General features: G+C 35.9%; 1 protein-coding gene across 1 annotated transcript in view; it reads left to right on the top strand.

Moving 5' to 3' along the window:
- The window catches only part of CCDC170 (coiled-coil domain containing 170), a 33051-nt gene extending 14460 nt beyond the window's left edge, over window positions 1-18591 (top strand). Inside the window, exons 8-13 of the mRNA XM_009999963.1 lie at window positions 6770-7087; window positions 9261-9461; window positions 10983-11156; window positions 11500-11742; window positions 12647-12883; window positions 18394-18591. Coding sequence (XP_009998265.1) covers window positions 6770-7087; window positions 9261-9461; window positions 10983-11156; window positions 11500-11742; window positions 12647-12883; window positions 18394-18591 — 1371 coding nt within the window. The remainder of the gene's footprint in view (window positions 1-6769; window positions 7088-9260; window positions 9462-10982; window positions 11157-11499; window positions 11743-12646; window positions 12884-18393) is intronic.
- Window positions 18592-20235: the final 1644 nt, after the last annotated feature.

Genomic DNA, 20235 nt, shown 5'->3' with positions numbered 1-20235 from the left:
ATGTGAGTTAAGCTGCAAGTCAAGTGCTTGCCAAATTAACCTAGGTATCATTTGGAAAGGAAAAGGATGTGATTTAAGGATTGAATTGCTCCAGGAGAACACACCATTCGGAGCTTTTGTACATTGAAAAGGATGGATGAAAGAAGTGACCTCCTGTAGCAGTTTTGCTTATTACTTTGTACTTTGAGCAATAGCTGTGGAAAGGGAGCATAATGGGAGCATAAAATCATAATGAAAATTTCCCACAGGTATTAGAGCAGTGTGGTTAAAGCTGATGGCCAGAGCTAAAGAAAAAAGTGAAGAATCTTAGGCTGCCAAATATGTATCTGAGCTGTGTGTGACTGAGTTTGTAGAAGTATTTAACATAGAGGCAACCTTGTGCAATTAAGTTTTACATGTAATATAACACTTCGTCCCTCCCCCCAGGACTACTTTTTTTCCTGAAGAGACCACCACAATATACTTCAAAGGATAAAGTGTTCTGAGTTTGTTGTAGACAAAATACTTGGGGGATGAGAAATAGCTGACAGTGTTCTCTGGAAGAGAAAGAATTTGTCATGGGGAAGATAAATGTTGATTACCACAAGGGTCATAAATTTTGCTTACTGCTGGAAATACTTCTTACCAAGCTCTGTAAAATTTTCAAAGACTCAGCTGAGACTGAGAGTGAACTTGTATCAAAAACTTCAACAGGTCCTTTTTGAGAACATTTTGTTCTCATACCTCACTTCAAACACAGGAGTGTCAGTAAGGGCAGAGTGTAGGTTGCTCCACAATCAGGAGATATTTTAAACCAAGATGGGGGCCTCGTTTGTGACTTATTTGTGACTGCCAAAACATTTCCAAAGTTGACCTAGTTGTATGAAAAATATTTTCCAATTATTATTGTGCATATGCCAAATACATAATTTATTTAGCCCATTTTACAGAAATGTCTTGGTAAATTATTAGCATTGCCTTTCAAATTAAGTGTGTGTCAACAGGGCTTATCTGGAGGCTGCACAGTCCTCCAGTACTGTTTCAGTTTAGCTACTTAAATTTACAGATACTGAGTAAATCTGTTGAGAAGGTTTTGTGTTCACAAAAGCTTTCTTAATAGAAATTCAGTATTGTAAAATTAAGTTTAAAAAAATGCTTTAAACATATATATAAGGGGGATGTATGACATCCCCTTTTCTCCTGATGGGTAGACTTACTAGGTTGTAGGAAGGGAATCACTGGTATAAAGTCGGTTTGACTTTGCCATACACTTTGCTACACAGTTTAAATAAGCAGATGAACAGGATTGTACATGCTGAACTTTTTACATTTCTGATCAAATATTGCAAGAGCAGGCTTCTGGAATTCTGTAAATATTGTGCATACCTTTATTCTGGCAGTGCTGGATATCAAATTTGCATTTGATGGAAAATAACTTCTAAATGCTGACAAATTTCTAGACTAAGAATCAGAAAACCTTTCTTTCTGTATGCCCAGTGATTATTGATTATGGTAATCATAATTACAGAATTATGACATTCTTTGAGAATGTAGGTCTTTATAAAATGTCTTGTTTGCTCTAAGCAAGTTTCTTTCTAGCATTTAATAAATTCCTATGTGGTATTTATTTAAGGTGTGGGAGAAGATACATGTTTACTTCTTCCAGATGAATTTGTCTTGTACGTCATTGCTATGGATGAAGCACAAGAACTAGTAGACTGCTTTGTTCTGTTTTACATCTTCACAAATGTTTCCAGGTTGAATCACTAGAGACTACAGGAGATAAGAGCAAGCTGGTTGCCTTGTGGTTTAACAGTGGTAACTGGATATGTGGCTGGTGTAAGAATTAATCTGGAAGATACCTGTATTGTCTTTCATACCTTATTATTACTGTTACTGTGAGGGTTTTTTGTATATGTAATTGACTTAGTATGTTGAAACCCTCATGCTGATTGAGGGGCTAATATTAATAATGATGGTGCAAGTTTAAATATCCTTCTCTGCTCTAAAAACCTTCTCAAATTATTTAATTTAAACACGCTGCTCTTCAAAAGAAATTAAAGCCCAAAACCCCAAAGCTTCCTCTGTAAAGGTCATTGGTTAACACATGGCTGCTTCAAGAAATAAAACAGAAGAGATGAACTTGTGGTTGTGGCAGGGGTTGTAGAGTGATTAGATGCTGGTGAAGGACAGCAATTATGCAGGAATCTGCTATGTCAGACTGAATAACCATTGTCTAAGATGTGAGAGTGACCAGCAGCTTGTCTTAGGGCAAGCATGCAGAAATACTTTTGGCCATATATCCTCTGAGCTTCCATCAGTCTGGGACTTCTGATTCAAAGGTTCCACCTCTGTGTTGAGAGCTGCTGCTGCTGCTGTGTGATACAGTATGAATGTTTTGCATAAAATCTTGGGAAAGTCCTTTAGCAAATGGCCCTGTCATTGTTAGTAAATTTGGACAAAAACAAAAACAAACAAACAAACAAAAAGAGTAATTCCTCCAGCTCTGTACATGGGAAAGCTATATTGCCATATTGCCAACATCCAGGTAAGGCATCCTATGTGCCTGTTGCTGTTAAAGGACAGACTCTCCAGGAAGAGCCTGAGCTCTCTCCTGAGCTTTCAAGGCTGTATCCACCTTCTTACTTTGTTGTATTTATCTCATTGGAAGTGAAAAAATAGTGGTTTGTCTATCTGCTAAATTGTTTTGTTTTTCCCGTAGCAAGTCTTCAGTTTCATGTTTCCAGAAATTCTAGATTGAATTTACTGTATTTCAAAGTTCTAATTATTTTTAAATCTTAGAAAAAAGCCAGTCTTTACAGTATGCATAACAATGTCACTTTTAGTAAAAGTGCCTTTGAATTTCTTTTCTTGTGTTCTATAAGCAAGCAGTGGGTTCTTGATTCCACAAAAGTCAGTGAAACTTTTGTCACCAGTTTAAGTGGGCTTGGGATTTCCACTAGAATGTGTTATGTGCAAAGTGGATATCAAGTGTGAAAACAGATTTCAGAAGAGCAATTTATCTTACAGTGTTTCTGTGAAGATTATAATTTTGTTTGACATTTTTAAAAATTGCATGCAGTGTGCACAATCGATACAATGTATTTCAAGAGCAGAACATAAATATCATTGCAATTCTGGTGGATAACTTATTAAGGAAGAGCTATAGAGGCTTGCTGATTCAACAGTTTAAACTGAATCTGGAGAAAATTAGTTCCTCTAATATCTTTGTTACAGCTGCCCATGACTTTAGCCATGGCTGAGATAATTAATGGGGTTCAGAAAGAGTTTTTATACCTTTTTTGCTATTTTTTTTTAATTTAGAAGTTAAGACTAAAGCTGGTGCCGCAGATAAAAATCAGTGCTATCATAACTTCATCAGCAAAGCCACAATAGTGGCTTTTTTTATAGGGTGTGGCATACTTCTGTAATGTCATACATGCAAAATAGTAAGACAAAAACCACTTTCACAAGCTGTTTTAATCTATTGGATTAGATTAAAGTAAAGATTTATATTTTTGCAGTGTATAGTTAGGTAAATGAGCAACTAAATTTGTGCTTATTTACAACCATAAGAAAATGCTACAGTGCTTTTGTGATTTGGACCTGTCTTCTCTGAATCTGCTTCAGTTGTGCTGGTGGGTTTGGGTGGTGTTTTTTTTGTTAGTTTGTTTGGGGTTTTTTGTTTGTTTGGGTTTCTTTTTGGTTTTTTTCTTTGTTATGGTTTGTTATTTTTCTTTAGGAAGGGAGAACTAGAGGGCGTAACTCAAACTCTGGAAAACACCTGAATCACTTTGGAGTAGTTAGTGTTCACTCTGATGTTCTAAGGAAATTCAAAGTTGAAATAGATTAATTAGTAACTATAGTACGAAATCTTAAAACTGCCTCAGAAATAGTGACTAATTTGACTAGTATCTACTTTCTAAAAAATTATTATTGGATGAAACATCAGACCAACAGACTTTCCATGTGTATAGGACACGCTAGTTGAAGTCTTGAGAAATACGAGATAAAACAGTATATTAAGGAAGAGTTATCACAGCTTTAAAAATGCATTTTAGATATTGAGATCAACAGAGTGAGGAAGACCTTGCCAGTGCCTTGTGCAATGGTATGGGCACTTATATCTTCTCCAGCCTAGTGCAGATAGAGCGCCAGAGGGTGAGTGTGGGTAGACTGTGTCCTGGCCTGAATCAGTAACCTTAAGTATGACACTGTGCTGTATAACTCCTTTTGCTCTGGTCTCAGCTTAAGAACTTTTGGTGCTGCTTTCTATGTCCATGGGTGAACACAGCCATGGTAGATCTGTTGCATCTCTTGTGTCTAACAATCAGTCATTGACATGGTTTACCCTGAGTAAATCCACCTATTGTCTAATTCTATTTTCTTTGAACATCAATTTCCGTAATTGTTCCTGTTGTGTGAATTTGTTGTATGTCAGCATTGGGCAGATTTTTGATCCTACAAACTGCATGGTGAAACCTTCATGTAATTCAGGGCCATGGGAGATCAGCCATGAATGCTGAGGAGTCAAAGAGAAAACATCTTGTGGTTCCATCCTTTCTGTCTTTAGGAGGTTGAAATTGTTTGATCAGCCTGCACTGATCACTTGGGCTTCTAGGGATTTGCTTCTAGTTCAGGTCCCACCTTTACCTGTTGCAGTCCCTACATTTCTGGATACTGTGCAATGTTGAGGCTGATCTTGCTGAAGCTAGCTAGTGTAAATGCTCCCCATTTAAGAGAGATTTCAGGGGGGATTGTTCTTGAGTTTTAATGTTTTGAGTTTCACAGCTAATCATTGTAAATTGCTTGGGTTTTGGTGTTTGGTTTTGTTTGTTCATTTGTTTTTTTGTTTGCAGTTCCTTATTTTATACTTTGATCTTTTGATTCAATTGTGTTTGTTTGCAGATGTTGACAATTTGAGACAAGATTGTAATTAGATAAGCTCCCTGGTACTGGCAAACTACTTTTACACTGTCTTTCTGAAAGGAAAAATACACACTGCTGAAAACTGTAATTGTGATAAACCACTCTTTTTCTTTGCTCTAATTACCATAATGCAATTCTGAGCACAGGTGGGAATTCTCTATTAATAGGATTTGTTTAGAATAAAAAAGAAAAGTGGCAAGGAATCATGCCAACATTTGTGTCCAAGAGAGTTCTATAATTACTTTAGAAAGGGGTAGTAACAAATAATTTCCTAAATGACAGGGTTTATTTTGGTTTGTTTTCATTTATATGTTTGCATGTTTGCCTTTTTGAAGCTATTTAAAAATTTTAGTATTTTTAGTATTGTATATTTATATTTTATTTCCAAGGGTGCCTCCCAAACTTCTTTTTTGTCCATCCTCACTGCTGATCTACATAAATTGTCCCAAATATCCTACTCGATTGGCATGTATTCCAATAATACAATACAAACTACTTACTATCCCACACAGCAAGCACATGTAGACCCTGAGAGACCTCCGAGGGGTCACCATATCCACAGCTGCTCTGGGAACAATTCTTTTAACTCCAATGTACACAATCTTAGTTCATATCAATCTGCTTACTGAGCCTCTACTAAACAATTGAAACTTCCAGAGAAATTCAGTCAGTCTCTATAAATATGCCATCCTCTGGCATAATTTTGTCTTGTGTGAAGTAATATTCTTTCTCATTTGTTCTGATCAAGCAGATAATACCCTAAAGAACGAAGACTTAATCTTTCTTATACTTTTAGTTGGTTTAATTGCAGATTTTATTATTGTATTTGAATGTGTAAGCACTCTTAATATTGGTATTGTGGGGGAAGAGGTTCACAAGCTGACTGAATGAGATTATTTTTTCATTGTGTTTAGATGGGTTATTTTGCTTTCATTTTTCTATCATTGTTTGCTTTTATGTCATGGGTCAGGATACACGGTTCTCTCTGCTCTGTTGGGTCAATCTTTTATATACAACTGATATAGATATATATGTACTGGCTATTTTTTCTTCTTTCCAAAGTGAGTTTTGATTCATCAGAAAGAAAAGGGAAAATAACTTAAAAGCTCTGGGATTAGAATGAAAGGGTCATGGGTATCAGGGGCTGAATGAGAACCATGACAAAATGCCAAAGATCTGAGGAAGTCCCTGAGCAGTAAACCCTATGGGCTATTCAGCAGGTAACCTTATAGAAGTATAGAAGGCAACAGTGTTTTACTTCTGAAAATCAAGGGACTGACTTGTAAAAAACTCCTTCCTGTTTCTTTATATAAATAATGTCAGGATTTTTCATCACATTCAAGTAAGCTGATCTCAGGGATCACCTCTAAGTCTGCTCTTAACACTATATTCAGCATTGTATTATTTTGGTCAGCCCTGAATTGGTCAGGGAGCTGGACTAGATGATCATTGTTTCTTCCAACTGAAATATTCCATTCCCTCCGAGGTGCAGTAATTTGGCTTTATTTCTGTTGCATCTTGTTCGCCATTTGTTTTTGAACTCGTATTATTAGAATGAAAAAGTAAGATAGCAATAGTTTTACAATGTAAAACATTGGGTTTTATTCACTTGAAATTTTTATTCATGTATTATTTGTTACAGGCCACTGCAAGAGGCTAGCTCATACTTTGATTACAGCAGGCTTTGAGCTTTCATCATTTCAGTGGGAGTTCTCCTACGAAGCACTGATGTTGAGCTCTTATGAAGAACATGGGTCCTAATTTCTCTGTCTGTAATACCTGCATTTGAGTTATTCCCTGCTTTGTGTGTGGGGGTTCTAACAATTTTTAAAAGCCTGGTGTAATCTTTCTTGTATTTCAGGATCTTGACAGTGCTATAATAGGGAGACAGAGTTTGGAGGTGGACATCAGAAACCTCCAAGATAAACTGACTGCTAACCAGAAGGCTTTGGATGCCTCAAAGCAGGAACTGCAGAATCTCAAGAAATCTTCCAGTGAGCTAGATGGAAGCTTGAAGAGCAGCAGAGAAGAGGCCAGGACTGTTCAGAGCTCCTTAGTGGCTTTTAAAGAGCAAATTGCTACCCTTCTTAGCAGTGGATCTGCAATAATTAAACCTTCCGAGAAGGCTATTTTGGAGAGGATCCAAGAACTGAATTGCAAAGAGGAGAGTAAAGAAGTAGTAAGTCATCAAGTAGTGCAATGGTCCAATGTGTATTTATTCTCTTTAGATAAACCTTCCGAGAAGGCTATTTTGGAGAGGATCCAAGAACTGAATTGCAAAGAGGAGAGTAAAGAAGTAGTAAGTCATCAAGTAGTGCAATGGTCCAATGTGTATTTATTCTCTTTAGAGTTTTTTTTTTTCATTTAATTCATCTTATTGATTCCAGATAATAGATGAAAAGTATCTATATTTCATCAAGTAGGAAGAAGTCAGAAATGAAATTAATAGTATATGCTGTTAATGAGAAAATACATGGATGGTTAAGACACATTAAGACATGAAATGTGGTTTCAGTGCTACTTAGTGGATATGAAAAGTGGCTGCCTGGTCACTGTGATTTAGTGAAACACGTGAGCAAATAGGGATTGGCTGCTACAGTAATGACTTCAAGAAATGACTAGTTTCTCCAAGTAGATGATGTAATTGGTGAGTTGCCCCAGACAACTCCTTCCCCTTCAAATCTGCAAACCTGCACTCAAAATGAAAAATGTAGTTTTTACACTCAAAACATTGTTGAAACTGTAACTGTTCACTGGCCAGGAGAAAGGCAATAGGAAAGCAGCTGGATATTCTAATGCTCTGGCTCCAAGGGATTTGGCTGGTGGTGTTTGCATGTACAGATAGAGAAGGGAAGGCTCAGGAGGAAGATGAGCCAGAATACAGTCTGACCTATATCAGTATCCTGACACTTGCACTGAAGTTTCTCACTTGCTTCTATGGGCATGTACTAATTTTGTCAGCAAAGACTATTATTTAATTAAAAGTAACATACTTAATGAAAATAGTAGTTTTCACTGAAAAGTAACCTCTGTGTTCTTGCCAGATTTTAAGATTCTAGCATCTCCTGCTCATGTGATGTTTTTTTACATCAGCAAATGTTTTTGTATTCTGTCTAAAATTGGAAAGAGCTCTTGAAAATCTCCTTGTGCATTTTGATCAAGTGTTTTTTAAAAAATACAAAACAGCTCCCCTACACCTTAGTTTGAGAGTCAGTATGCCAAATCTTAATGAAAACAAGCTTTGTGAAAATTATTAACATCTGAAAGTGATCTGCTAAATTGGAAGTGTGGTACCAACTTTTTAATAGATAGTTTCACCATATGTCATGGAGTATTGTTTCCATTAAAAAATGTTTTCAAATTGCAATCTGATGAGTATTTCATGTGCATACCTGTTCTGATTTAGTACTAAAAGCTTCCTTTTAGCTCATGTATTTAATTATTGTATACACTAGATGAACTGGCAGAATGTCTGTCTTTACATCCAGGCCCGGTCAGCTATGTCTGTCTTACTGCTGCATGGGCACCTGTCAATTAGAGCAGTGAAAAGTTTAAATTTTAAAAGGTCTGTGGGAAAATTACTCACTGCATTTGCTATAGTCAAATTTTCTGTGAAATATGAAATGCTCTTGAAAATTATGTCTCCTGATTATGGTGATTTTGGCATCTGAAGGGCATCTGAGTCAGTCATAGTCTGTATATTAGACTTGAGACAGGAACAGCTGATCTGATTGTAGATTGTCTTACCAGTTTTTGTCATTGCATATAGACTGTTAAATGCTAGAACTGATGAGGCTTTACTGCTGCTCCCATTAAAATCTCCTGTTGTTTCTTAATTACTTTTATGGCAATGTCATAAATGCATATTTATTGTTGGGGATTTATCCACTTTATCCTCAAAATAATTGAGTGGAAAATAATTTGGGAGATTAAACACTGATAAAGGCAGAGTAATATGCATACTGACTTAGGGCTGCCCAAGAAAACCCCAACCAACTAGAATGTGAGAAATTATTAGGTAAAAAGTTGAGAAGCAAATGAAAACTGTAATTATGCCACTTTTGGTAAGTTTGTATCTAAATTAGTTTGTAGTAATTTTTTATAGATATTATCGCCTTTTAGTTAGTTGACTCATCTTAAATAAGAGTTTCTGTTGTTTGCTTTTGTGTGTCTCACGTCTTCTGCGGTTTTCTCCTGTAGGTTACAGTGGAATTTATATTTTTAAATGTATGTATATTAAAGATAGATATTTTACCCTCTTTTTAGTAATTTGAGGATGTATCTGTCATGTCTTTCTAACATCACCACACTTGCCTAACCTCATATGTTTTGTTGGTTTGCTTGCTCCCTAGATGGTATCTCAGCTTGAAACCCAAATAGCTCAATTGACTGAAGCTTTGGAAAATCAGACCAGATTGTACCAAGAAGCTCTGCAGAGGAGCAGGAAAGCTGAAAAATGTTCTGAGACTTTCCAGGATCAACTGAAACACTTGGAAGAGGAATTACTGTCTTCAGATCTGATGCAAGATGGCTTGAAGCTTGAGAAAAAAAAAGTGGTTGCATGCATTATTTTATTTTGCATAAAAGTCACTAAAGACAGAGATAGAGTTGATTGTATTGCATTGATCAGCTGGAGTATTACTCATAGTTCTGCAATTAATGCAAATGAGCAAAGTCAGTCATATCATGTGGGGTGTAGTAATATCTTGTCTTTGGCCAACAATTTTAGTTTGAAAAAGTAGCTAGGCTTGTGAGTTCAAAGTTCATTTAGTGTGAAAAAAGCTGATTAAAAGAAGATTCTGTAAATATATATATACCATCTGGTCTGCAGTCTCTCATGATATTGCAGTCCTTGATTCTTTTAACTCCTTAGACCATTGAGGCTACCAGGGTTTTTTTATTAATTGTATAAATGATAACACTGTTAGTCTATAACAGAGCCATGTACTAAGAGTTTGAAAAATGACATAGTAACTGGAAAGCTAAACCAGCCATTCAATACAGCTAAGACAAACAAAGTTGTAGCGTGTTTCCAGGCCAACATTGACTCTTAGAAAGTTGTATTTGCAAAGAATCAACAAGTTGGCACTCTCTCTTTTGCATTAGACTATGGTACAATAAATGTAATGAATGAAGCATGCACCACATTGGGACGAAACCAGGAAACAGAGCTGTTCCTTCCCCTCTGCTTTCTCTGGGAAGAACATGTGGACCTAGTTTCTTAATTTATGTTTTGTTGCAATAAAGAGATTTTTTACAACTATTTTTTCTGTTAATGAACAAATACAGTGCTTTATTCTGCTGCTGTTTCAAACTTTTTGAAACAGAAGCATTACAAAACTTAAAGATATTCTTATGTTGTATTGCTTTGGGCTCAAGCAACAGTTACAGAACTGGTTTCTTTCATTTTTTTAAATTTTTTTTTTTTTTAGTTGTTGCTTCTTTGCAAAGATTGTGACCTTCAGCAGAAATAAGAGAAAAAAAAGGCAAACATAGTTCTTAGTGACAAGGAGAGCTTTGGGTTTTGCAAGAGAGGCTATTTGAGACCAGGGAACTAATGCAATTTTTAAAGAGCAAGCAGAGCAGGACAGAAGAAGGAAAATCCAGAATAAATAATACTTGATATCTGTATGTTTTCATATAAGTAAATCAGATGAAGATGCAATCAGTTGGCATGTAGCTGTCCTTTCTAACTTCTGCCTGCCAATGCATGTTAGTGGAAAGCAGCAGAGCCACAGAGGGGAACTGGAGTCAGAAATGGCCACAAATACCTAGTGGTTTTTTTTTCCTTCAGTGGAGCAATCAACAATCTGGTCTTGCTAAGAAGATAAATAAAATAGGTTCAGGGATTTATGAACAAACATTGTTGAGTAAAAAAGGACAAATGGAGAATTTGCAGTTGTTTCAGCAGTGAGTACTACAAACAGCCTTTCAGTACATTCTTTCTTGGGGATAGTGGACTCGGCTCTGTATAGTTGGTTGCTAGTATAGGGGAAATTGCTTTTAAATTGTACTTCAGGACTTCTCATGAAGTTTTATTACTCTTTTCCTCACTTTCCCACATCTTATCTTAGTACCTGAAATTTCTGGAGCAACTTAATGAGAAGATGAAGCTGGATAGCCTAGCAGCAGAGGTTGGATTTGATATGAATGTGGATGCAATTCTAGCCCGAGTAGAGCAGTTAGTGAAACTGGAAGGTGATGCAGTGATTGAAAACAAGACAATGGCATACAGTCTAAGAAGGAAGGTAGGCCAAAAAGACATGCTGTTATTGTTTGTTTCAAAGAGAAACATTGTTATGGCTGTTTATCTGTAGTGGCTTACTAGAGGCAGCAGATTGGAGCTTCATATATGTATGAGGAATGTCAAAGATTGTTACATAAAAATTAGGTTAGTATATATATATGTTTATACTGCTTTACAGAGTTTTCAAGAGAGGAATAGGAGTTCAGGTTAAATATGCAACACGGGGATTAAATTTACAAAACAATCTGTGTATTACTATTGTTTTCACTGTTGTTTTTTTGTTTGGTTTGTTTGGTTTGAGTTTGTTTTGTTTTTTAAATATTTTCTTACATTTAAAATACTAGTTGAAGACTCAGAAAGAAAAACTTGAAAGCAAAGAGCTGCACATGAACCTTCTCCGGCAGAAAATAACCCAGCTGGAAGAAGAGAAGAAAATAAGGACCGCCTTAATGTCGGAGAGGGACGAGGCCAATCTCACTGTCAGAAAGTTACATAAGATGATGGAGAGGTTACAGAAGCAGCTTGATCTGGCAAGGGAAACCAACACTGATCTCAAAGCCAAGCTGTCTGAAACCAATGAACTTAAGGTGAGTTAAAAGGTTACATTTGTGCCTCTGTCCATTTTTCTATTCAAAGTGAATACAGCTGGAGTTCATTTACAATAAATGTGTTAATGAAGAATTGCTCAAATCCATCTATGAGAGGGAAGCAAATATAATATTACAATGTTTTGGGTATTTTGCAATTTGTCATGGTATATAAAGTAGCATCTGTAAAACCCTGTAAATTTTCAGGCTACTGTAAGAAAAATACAGCACATGCATTCCTTCCTTTCCTGTCCATATGGCTCTAATATTGTATTTTCTCATAAGTTGCTTAAAGAAGACCTGTCTATTCTGCCTGGTAAATATGAGGAGGAAAAAAGGAGTTTTTTTTCACATAGAACAAGGATGATGCTAAATTTTCCTTATTCCTGTGTTTTATTTTATACTGCATCAGTAATATATTACCTGCTTTAATTCAGGTGAAAACAAGTAGTTTGAGGTCATTCATAGCTTGCCACCCCTGGAAGAAAGGAAGATTGATTTTACATGAGTTTTTTGTCTTGTGGCTGATGAAGTGAAATAGATAAGCAGGTGCATTTTCCAGCTGAAGGACTTTTACCAGCAAAACACTTGGCAACTCTTTCATACTGTTTTTCCAGAGTCTAGCTGAGTCAACTCTCACTGTGGGTTTTTGTCTGTCTAGTTACTTTTCTTCACAAAAGCTGTAGAGAATTAACTGTCTTTGAAACCAAATTATTTTTGTTATTTGAGTTGGAAGTGGGCAGTTTGCTTTAATACCTTCAGTTCATATGTACATGTGATTTCACCAGGAACCCAGAAGAAACCACATCACGTTACTTACTCATGATTACTCTTGATTATTCATATTTATTATTTGTGTTAGATGAAAAAGTGTGACAAATGTAACATTACTTCATTATTGCAGATTAAAACTTTGGAGCAGAGCAGAACAATAGAAGAACTCAGTAAGTCTCAAGGCATATTGGAAGGAATGAAAGAAAAGGCTGAGAAACAGCTCACCTCTGTCAAATCAGAACTTCTTTTAAAGGAGCGTGAGGCTACTGAAGAAAAAGAAAAAAACAAAAAAATGTTAGAAGCAGTTACCAGTGAGATGAAGGTGCTTAAAACAACCCTTGCAGAATTAGAAAAAAGAGAGAGACAGGTAGGTGTATAGGTATTTTGTAAGTGCTAGCTATCACTTATAATTTAAGAATTATTATATATATATATATGTATATATATATAATTTATAAATTAAGAATTTTCAGCTGTGCTGAAAACATCTGTGAACACTGTTAAATAAGGAAATGTTAGCTCACATTTGTGAGCTAGTGTGCCAGTTGTGATTCTGAGAGGCAAAGCTATACTTCAAATTATATGTTTATGGAAATGAATAATAAGTACAAACATTGTTTTCTTTGCTCATTGCAAAATAATACATCACCTTTTGGAGAAGCTTTAAAATCCTAGTATCTTTTAAAGTTATGGGGTTTTTTCCCTGTGTATCTTAGATATAAAACTTACACGTTGCCTTATATAAGCCATAAATTCAAGAATGTTGGAAAAGATCAGAAAATTGAAAAAAACCCCTTCAACAACCCCAAAACAAAACAGACTTACTATTGAATGTAACTATTTTGGATTGATTTGTGACATATAACTTTGTTAAAGTTTAAATAAGAAAAATCTTTGTAGTAACTCACCTTGGAGATGGCATAAGGAGTTTGTGGGAAACACATCAGTGAATGTGTTACGTTTTAATTAAAAAAAATGTGAAGCATATATGTAATTGCCCTGCATGTTGTGTTTTGTAGCATTATCTTTGGAAGACAATGGGATACTTCTTTAAAGTAAACAGTGTAATTTTAAATTCCTTATTTGAATAACTTGGAACTTTGTCAATTTTTCTAGATAAAACTTTCGTACTATGTATTTGACTTAGCAATGACTCTGGATGAAATATAAGAATGCTATTTCAAAAAATGTGTCTAGAAAAATGTTTTGTTCACATGAGAAAAAAAAAACAACAAAACAACTTGAGGATCTTTCTTCCTGGAAGGGTTTAGCACTGCTTTGTTTTATGATTAAGGTTAGAAATTTGTCAAGAAAATTTAATTTCTTCATACGTCTCACGAGGAAACAAAGCATCCTGCACAGAGGAAGGTATGACTTGATAAAAACACACAAGTGTTGAATTTTTCTGAACCTAAGGTGTTTCAAACCACTTGAATACTGCTGCAATATTCTTTGGCCAAATTTGAAGAACCTGGGAGAAGTGAAGTCAGTGGGCTACAAAGATCAGAATGCTCAAGCACTAGTTCTTGGGCTTTCTGGGTGAGTGAAAGAAAAATGTCAGCTTATAATTCACTAGCATCCAGAATCATCTGCCTCAGAGGAATGTTTCAAACACCTGCAGGTACAACTGTGCTGTTACCCTGGAAGCAAAGCTGTTTGCAAAACTGATGCCTGGGAGTTGTGCAGTGCTGAGTAGTAGTAATGGCATTTTGAGAATATGAGAATTGCCGGTAATATTGATAGCATACTTTTCTGTATCATAACAGTATCCTTAGCTAAAATCTCTCCTTAAAATAAAGGAACTGCTGCTAAATCAGAGAATTAATTCTAAACTCTCTCTCTAATTAATATGTGAGGGTTTTTCCCTGACTTCTCCCAAACCATTACCCAAGGAGGACTCCTTCCTTATCCCCAGCCCTGTGTAGTTTTTCACCTGCTTTGAACTCACTCATTCTTCCTTCTTGGGGAAACTTAACAAGACCAGACTTCTCTCACTCTCTGTAAGAGGTAACAAATGCAGATGTTAAACACTTCTCTGAGCATGTGTGTATATATTTAATCTGCATATAAGCACAGCCATGTCAACTGTGTGTGTATGCATGTTAAGAAAACTACCAGAAACTGAAATTGCAGTTACCTGATGTAGTTACTGATGTGGCCAGATTGACAGCCTGTACGTGTATTGACATGGATTTTTCATACATATAATCTGCTTGCCATGGATATCACTATGTGTAACATTAAATAGCGTCTTAATGCTGCGTAGCTATTTTCTGTGCTGTCTTGTGATCATCAAGAAGCAAAGAACATAACCATGTGAAGTCAAAACTTAAAACTGGATTAAAAATCTTAGATGAACTCGTAATTGGGATTTAACACAGTATTAGTATTTCATACTAAGTTTAAGAAGAAAAAAAAAAAAAAAGCTTTGGCATTTCTGTGGTTTTTTCCTTTTTTTTTAAATTTGTAAATTTATTTTTTTTTTTAGGAGAATGCATAGAATCAAAGTATCTGAATTGTTAGAAGTGAAGCTCTGTAAGAAGGGCGTAATATCACTGCCAGTCTGCTTTCCAATGATTAACAATAGTTTCTGGTGACTGTAGCAAATAACAGCAAAGTGTGCATGTTGTTGGGATTCTTGGGTAGACATATGAAACCGTTAAAAAAATGGTGTTCAAAGCATTATTAAATTATACTGCTATATGTGAACAGTCAAAAACTAGAATAGATACAGCAAATTAGTTGTATATATTGAAGTTATACAATAATAAGTTTACAGATATCCCTACTGGATTTCCTCTGTCTGAGGGGTGAACATAAAACCTTCCTGACTTCAGAGATCATTGTTGCATATTTCTGAATATAAATAAATATCAGCATAGCTGATGTTCATTTTAACAAAGCTGGGTAAAGAATATGCAAAATGACTAATGAGAAAAGAATGTTCACTCCTGTAACTATTGCAGTCAACTGCAGATGAAAATTGGAATATATCTTATTTTTTTATCAATTTAACTCAAGTCCTTATTTGCACCATTAATTGGAGTAAGAATGTAACTGTCAATATTTTGGTTGAGTTTTTGATTGTTTTGTTGTAAGGATTTTTTCCCATCTTAGTTTCCTTTTTTTTTTTTCTTTGTATTGGAATAAGACCCTTTTCCTCCTAATATCTTAGGTTAATGCTTTAAATTGCATTCCTTTCCTCTCTTTTACTTCAGATAATTTTGCTCACTGGATGGGATGTATGAAGAAAATTTGTCATGAATACTTACTGCTGTGGCAAACCTTTCATTTTGAGTCTTCAGTGATGTTTGTCTTTTATTATTTATCTCCTTTACTTCTGATTGTGACTATCATAGAAACATTAACTGCAATTAAAAAAAGCCTTAGCGAGTTACACGGTTCTGTTAGGTTGTACTATTTCATCAGGACTGTTGTGTTTTTAATACCTCTGTCACATGGTTTTTAAAGCTGAAATACATTTCTCATATAATTTTTTCCTAGGTCTTATATGTTTTAGTGTGAGATTTTAAAAGGTTGTTCATGTTGTGCTTACAGCTCTGTATCCACTTAAGAGTATAAACACACATAGTGCATCATCTGAGATGTGTGATGGTGTTCTGTAGATTGTCCAGTGTGTGTTGTCTGTTGCTTTTGTTTGCAGTTTTAAAAACTCAGATTGGTGTCCTCTGGTGGGGCATTTTTGCATCGAAGAATTACAGTTCCCTTTGTCAGTGAAGAATTTATCTTTGTTGTCAACCCTTCTGCATTTTCACTGAAGTACAGCTTGGTCTACAGTGTATTTTATATGTTACAATATAACCAAAACAGTTGTTTTTTGTCTAAATGTTATTCTGTTGAAGTGGAAAAAGATCCTCAATTTAAAATTCACTAAGTGAATGCCTTAAAGAATTTCTTTAAGAACTCTTGTGTGCTTTCCAGATTAGGTTATTTGCTGATGAAAATGATTGAATTCATAACATATTTATTATCCATTCAGTATAGCTATGACCTGCTTTTCCCATAAGAAATTAAGAGCGAGATGATTTTGTTTTAATTTGTATCTGTTCCCTCTGGCATAAAATTTAATTGTATTTCATTTGGTACATGGTTGTAGTGCAATTTGATTTACCCACAATTGCTGTGATTAAGTTGAACAGCTTACAATAGCAAAGTCAGGAGAGCAAGAAATTTGGTGCAAAGCACAGACCCTAAAGTGCTTCCAGGGGATCAGTTGGGTTTGCTGTATAGACATCTTGTGGGGGTTTAATCCAAGAAACAACTGGATCTTTCAGAGGACTGCCGTGGTCTTTTAACATAAAATCTGTATGGAAACAGATTCCAGCTCTGCTGCCTGCTGTTTTGTCTGTGATCCAGAAGTTTAAAAATATCTTTAGCTTCTGCTAAATTGTACTTACCTGCACAGTGCCAGAGCCCTACATCAGTGACCTCCCAACTTGCTGCTAAAGACAATATATGGGAACTTGGGGACTTCTGGTGTTACTTTTCCAATGCTTTATCCGAAGCATTGCATTGGCTTGGTAAGACAGATAGCTGGGACAGAATTCTCAAATCCTTCTACCCTGTACTGTCTTGGTTTCCATATTTGCTTTTCTGAACTGATGGCTTAGGTTTTATACTGGGATGAAACAAACCGTCTCTGGCAAAGTTTTGGAACTGAGACCTTGTTTTCAGGAGTTTTGCAGCTTGCCTCACGGATGTTATAACTGCTTTAGAGTTCTGCACAGTATTCTTGGGGATGGACACATATTTCAGGAGTGCTCTTATCTCCATTTCAGGAGTGTGTTTATCTCATCCTTACCATCAGCTGCCAGCATGAGTTGTATGGGGATGGTACTGCCACACCAGAGTGCAAGTCTGGCTTATTGCTTGTTTTGATGTTTTTGTGATATTTTTAATCTGTTGTGCTTGGGAATGTGGATCTTTACATTCAAATAGATAGGAAGACAAATGTATTTTCTCAAAGAGGAACATTTGCCACTTCTAGTTGTGTGTTGATTATAAGGATTATTAATGCTTTGGTCATTTAGGCTGTATAATGCATGGCCCATTAAAGAGGCATTGAAGTTTGACTTAGAGTGATCTGTACTGTGAATTGAGAAGAGTAAATCAGCATTCATATTCATCTGATCTTAAGTTTTTAATCTAGTTTCCTGTGGGGTGACTAGTAATGACAGTTACTTGTGGATATTTGTTTGCAAGTTGTTTTTTGTTATTTGCCCAATACCCTTCCTATGATACATTTTCAGCAGCTTTGCACAGAAGAAAAATGAGTATTTCCTAGGTTACATGTTGAATTTTGGCTGCATTCTGATTCCAAGTCAAAGTCAGACTGAAGAATGTGCCAAACCTCCACTTTTCTTCTTACTTTCTTCTTTCTGCTGTGGTTTCCACAAGCAAGTGTAGGGTGCTGGGGACATTTGGCAGGCAGTGGTCAGGAGCTTGAGGTCAGGACCAGCACCTTAGCAGTGAGATGTGCCCACCAGAGTTTCCAGTTGTCTGATGGTTTTCAGTCATCTAGGTCAAGTACAACTCTTCTCCCCATCTTTTTCTGTTTTCACTATTAAGTCAGCAGGGAAGACAAGTCATTGAAGATACTAAAGAACATTTGGAACTGTGTTTTGTGTTAAAGATCCTTACTACCTCAGCTGTTCACACATATTGTTATTTGAGGTACACCCCAAAAGTCTGTTTCCATCCTCTTCAGCTCTCTGTATTGAACAACAGTAGAAATTTCTATACTTTGCATAGCTAATACAAATGCTTGTGTTAGTATGTATGTGTATATGTTTTTCCAGGCATGTCCTTTGCTTGGTATTTAATTTATCAGTAATTCCTTTGTGTTTGCTCTTGCAGTTGGCAGATTTTCGAGAGGTGGTCTCGCGGATGTTGGGCCTCAACATTGCCAGCCTGGCTCTTCCTGACTATGAAATCATTACACATCTCAAAGGGTTGATTCACTCTCATCAGCACCACTGTTTCCCCTGTCTCTGCCTCAAAGACATGGCAAGGGCACCAGAGGAACACTCACGAAGAAACATACAGCTTCACTGAAACACATTTTGTAAGAGACTGAACAAAGTAAAATTTTATTTTGTGCTTTCCTACCTGCTAGACATGCATAGAAAAGAAATACTTGTTTCAGTTCCCTACTCTACAAATACTGACTTGGGCTGATTTTTATTGTTTTAGTAAGGAGTCTGACCTGAATGGAGAGTGTAAGGCCAACAGCCTAGAGGCAGCAAACAGAAAACCCTAGGGCAGCATAATAGTTCAGCTATGAAAATGATAAACAATATGCAAACGATGCATAGCCCTCCAGCTTCATTGCAGAGGCACTGGCCATCCCAGGTTAGTTCACAGTTTTGGGAAGAACTTGCTAATGAATGACAGCTTTGGTGACATTCCATGTGCTTTACCTTTAGGTCATGGAGATGAAATAAAGAGGGAGGTGTCCTGCTGCTCTTCCTCTTGCGAATTGGGATCTCTCTGCATTTTATGCAAAAGGACTTTAGCTTCAAGACAGTTAGCTGGAAGTTAGAGGACTGTCACAATTTTGGAACAAGGGATTTTTTTCTTCTGTTGTTTTCCTTAGTCTGCTCTTGTGCAAAACAAAAATTGATGCTTTTTCAGCAGAGTGTCTTTAACAGGGTCCCCAGCTATATGGCCTGTGTAGATGTACTTTGTAAAATTGCATGTTGCCCTTGGTCATGATGCCTTGAAATGTTTGGGTTATTTCCTAGCTGCTTTATTCTTTGGGCAATTAATCCATAGGCCAAATAAGTGGAGTTCTTCTGAGTTAATAGGAAGTTATTTTAAAATGCTTATCTACTACAGAAAATAGTTGCATTACTGAAATCTTTATTTTCAGAAAAGCAATGATGAGGTTACCTTGTAAACATAAAAGCTGCTCATCTGTCACCCTTTCTGAGTGTTGTTGAACTTTATGATTTTTTTAAAAAAGAAATTTGAACAATAAATCTGTTTTAACAGCACACTACAACATGATTCTGTGTTTTTAATTTTATGTGGGTATGTAGAACAGTAAAGAAGATGTACCTATTTATGTCTGATCTTTGTGGACTTTCTGCAGTATCTCAGCAAGTGATAACCCCCTCACTAAAACTGATCACACTATGTTAAGAAAAATGAGACTTTTTCAAGTCAGTGTGGTAATTTTGGTATCTGGCTAGGGAGGTTGCTTTTATTTCACTTGCCTCTGAAGAATCATTTCTCAGTGACTTGTTACTAAAAAAACCCCAAAATACCAAAACGTTTGCAAAATAAGTCATTTGAGGAGATATAGTAAATCATATATTCATATGCTCCTGTGGCTATCTGGATTAAAATACATTTTCTTTCTTGTTTCATAGTAGAACGTTTTTCAGGTAAAGTTTAATGAGAGGAATAAATATATTAAATTATATAGACTAAATTTTAGGAAAGGACCACAATTTCAAAGTAAAATAAAAGATTGAAATGTAAGTATTTTTAGGTATCATATGTTGATTGGAATTTAGAGGGTGAAAAGGCTGTCATGATTTTCTAAATCTTCATGAGACAATGCAAGTAATTTCAGCCCTTGTATTCCTGTTTTCCTCAGCACTTCTTTCCTCTTCTGTGTGAGCTATAAGTAAACAATAAACCTACTTTCTTCATCCACATTATAAATATTATACAAAGCATAATGTACCATAT

The sequence above is a fragment of the Chaetura pelagica genome, unplaced genomic scaffold (assembly GCF_000747805.2).
Source record: "Chaetura pelagica isolate M959 unplaced genomic scaffold, ChaPel_1.0 scaffold135, whole genome shotgun sequence".
Lineage (NCBI taxonomy): Eukaryota > Metazoa > Chordata > Aves > Apodiformes > Apodidae > Chaetura > Chaetura pelagica.
This window is presented reverse-complemented; position numbering and strand designations above follow the sequence as displayed.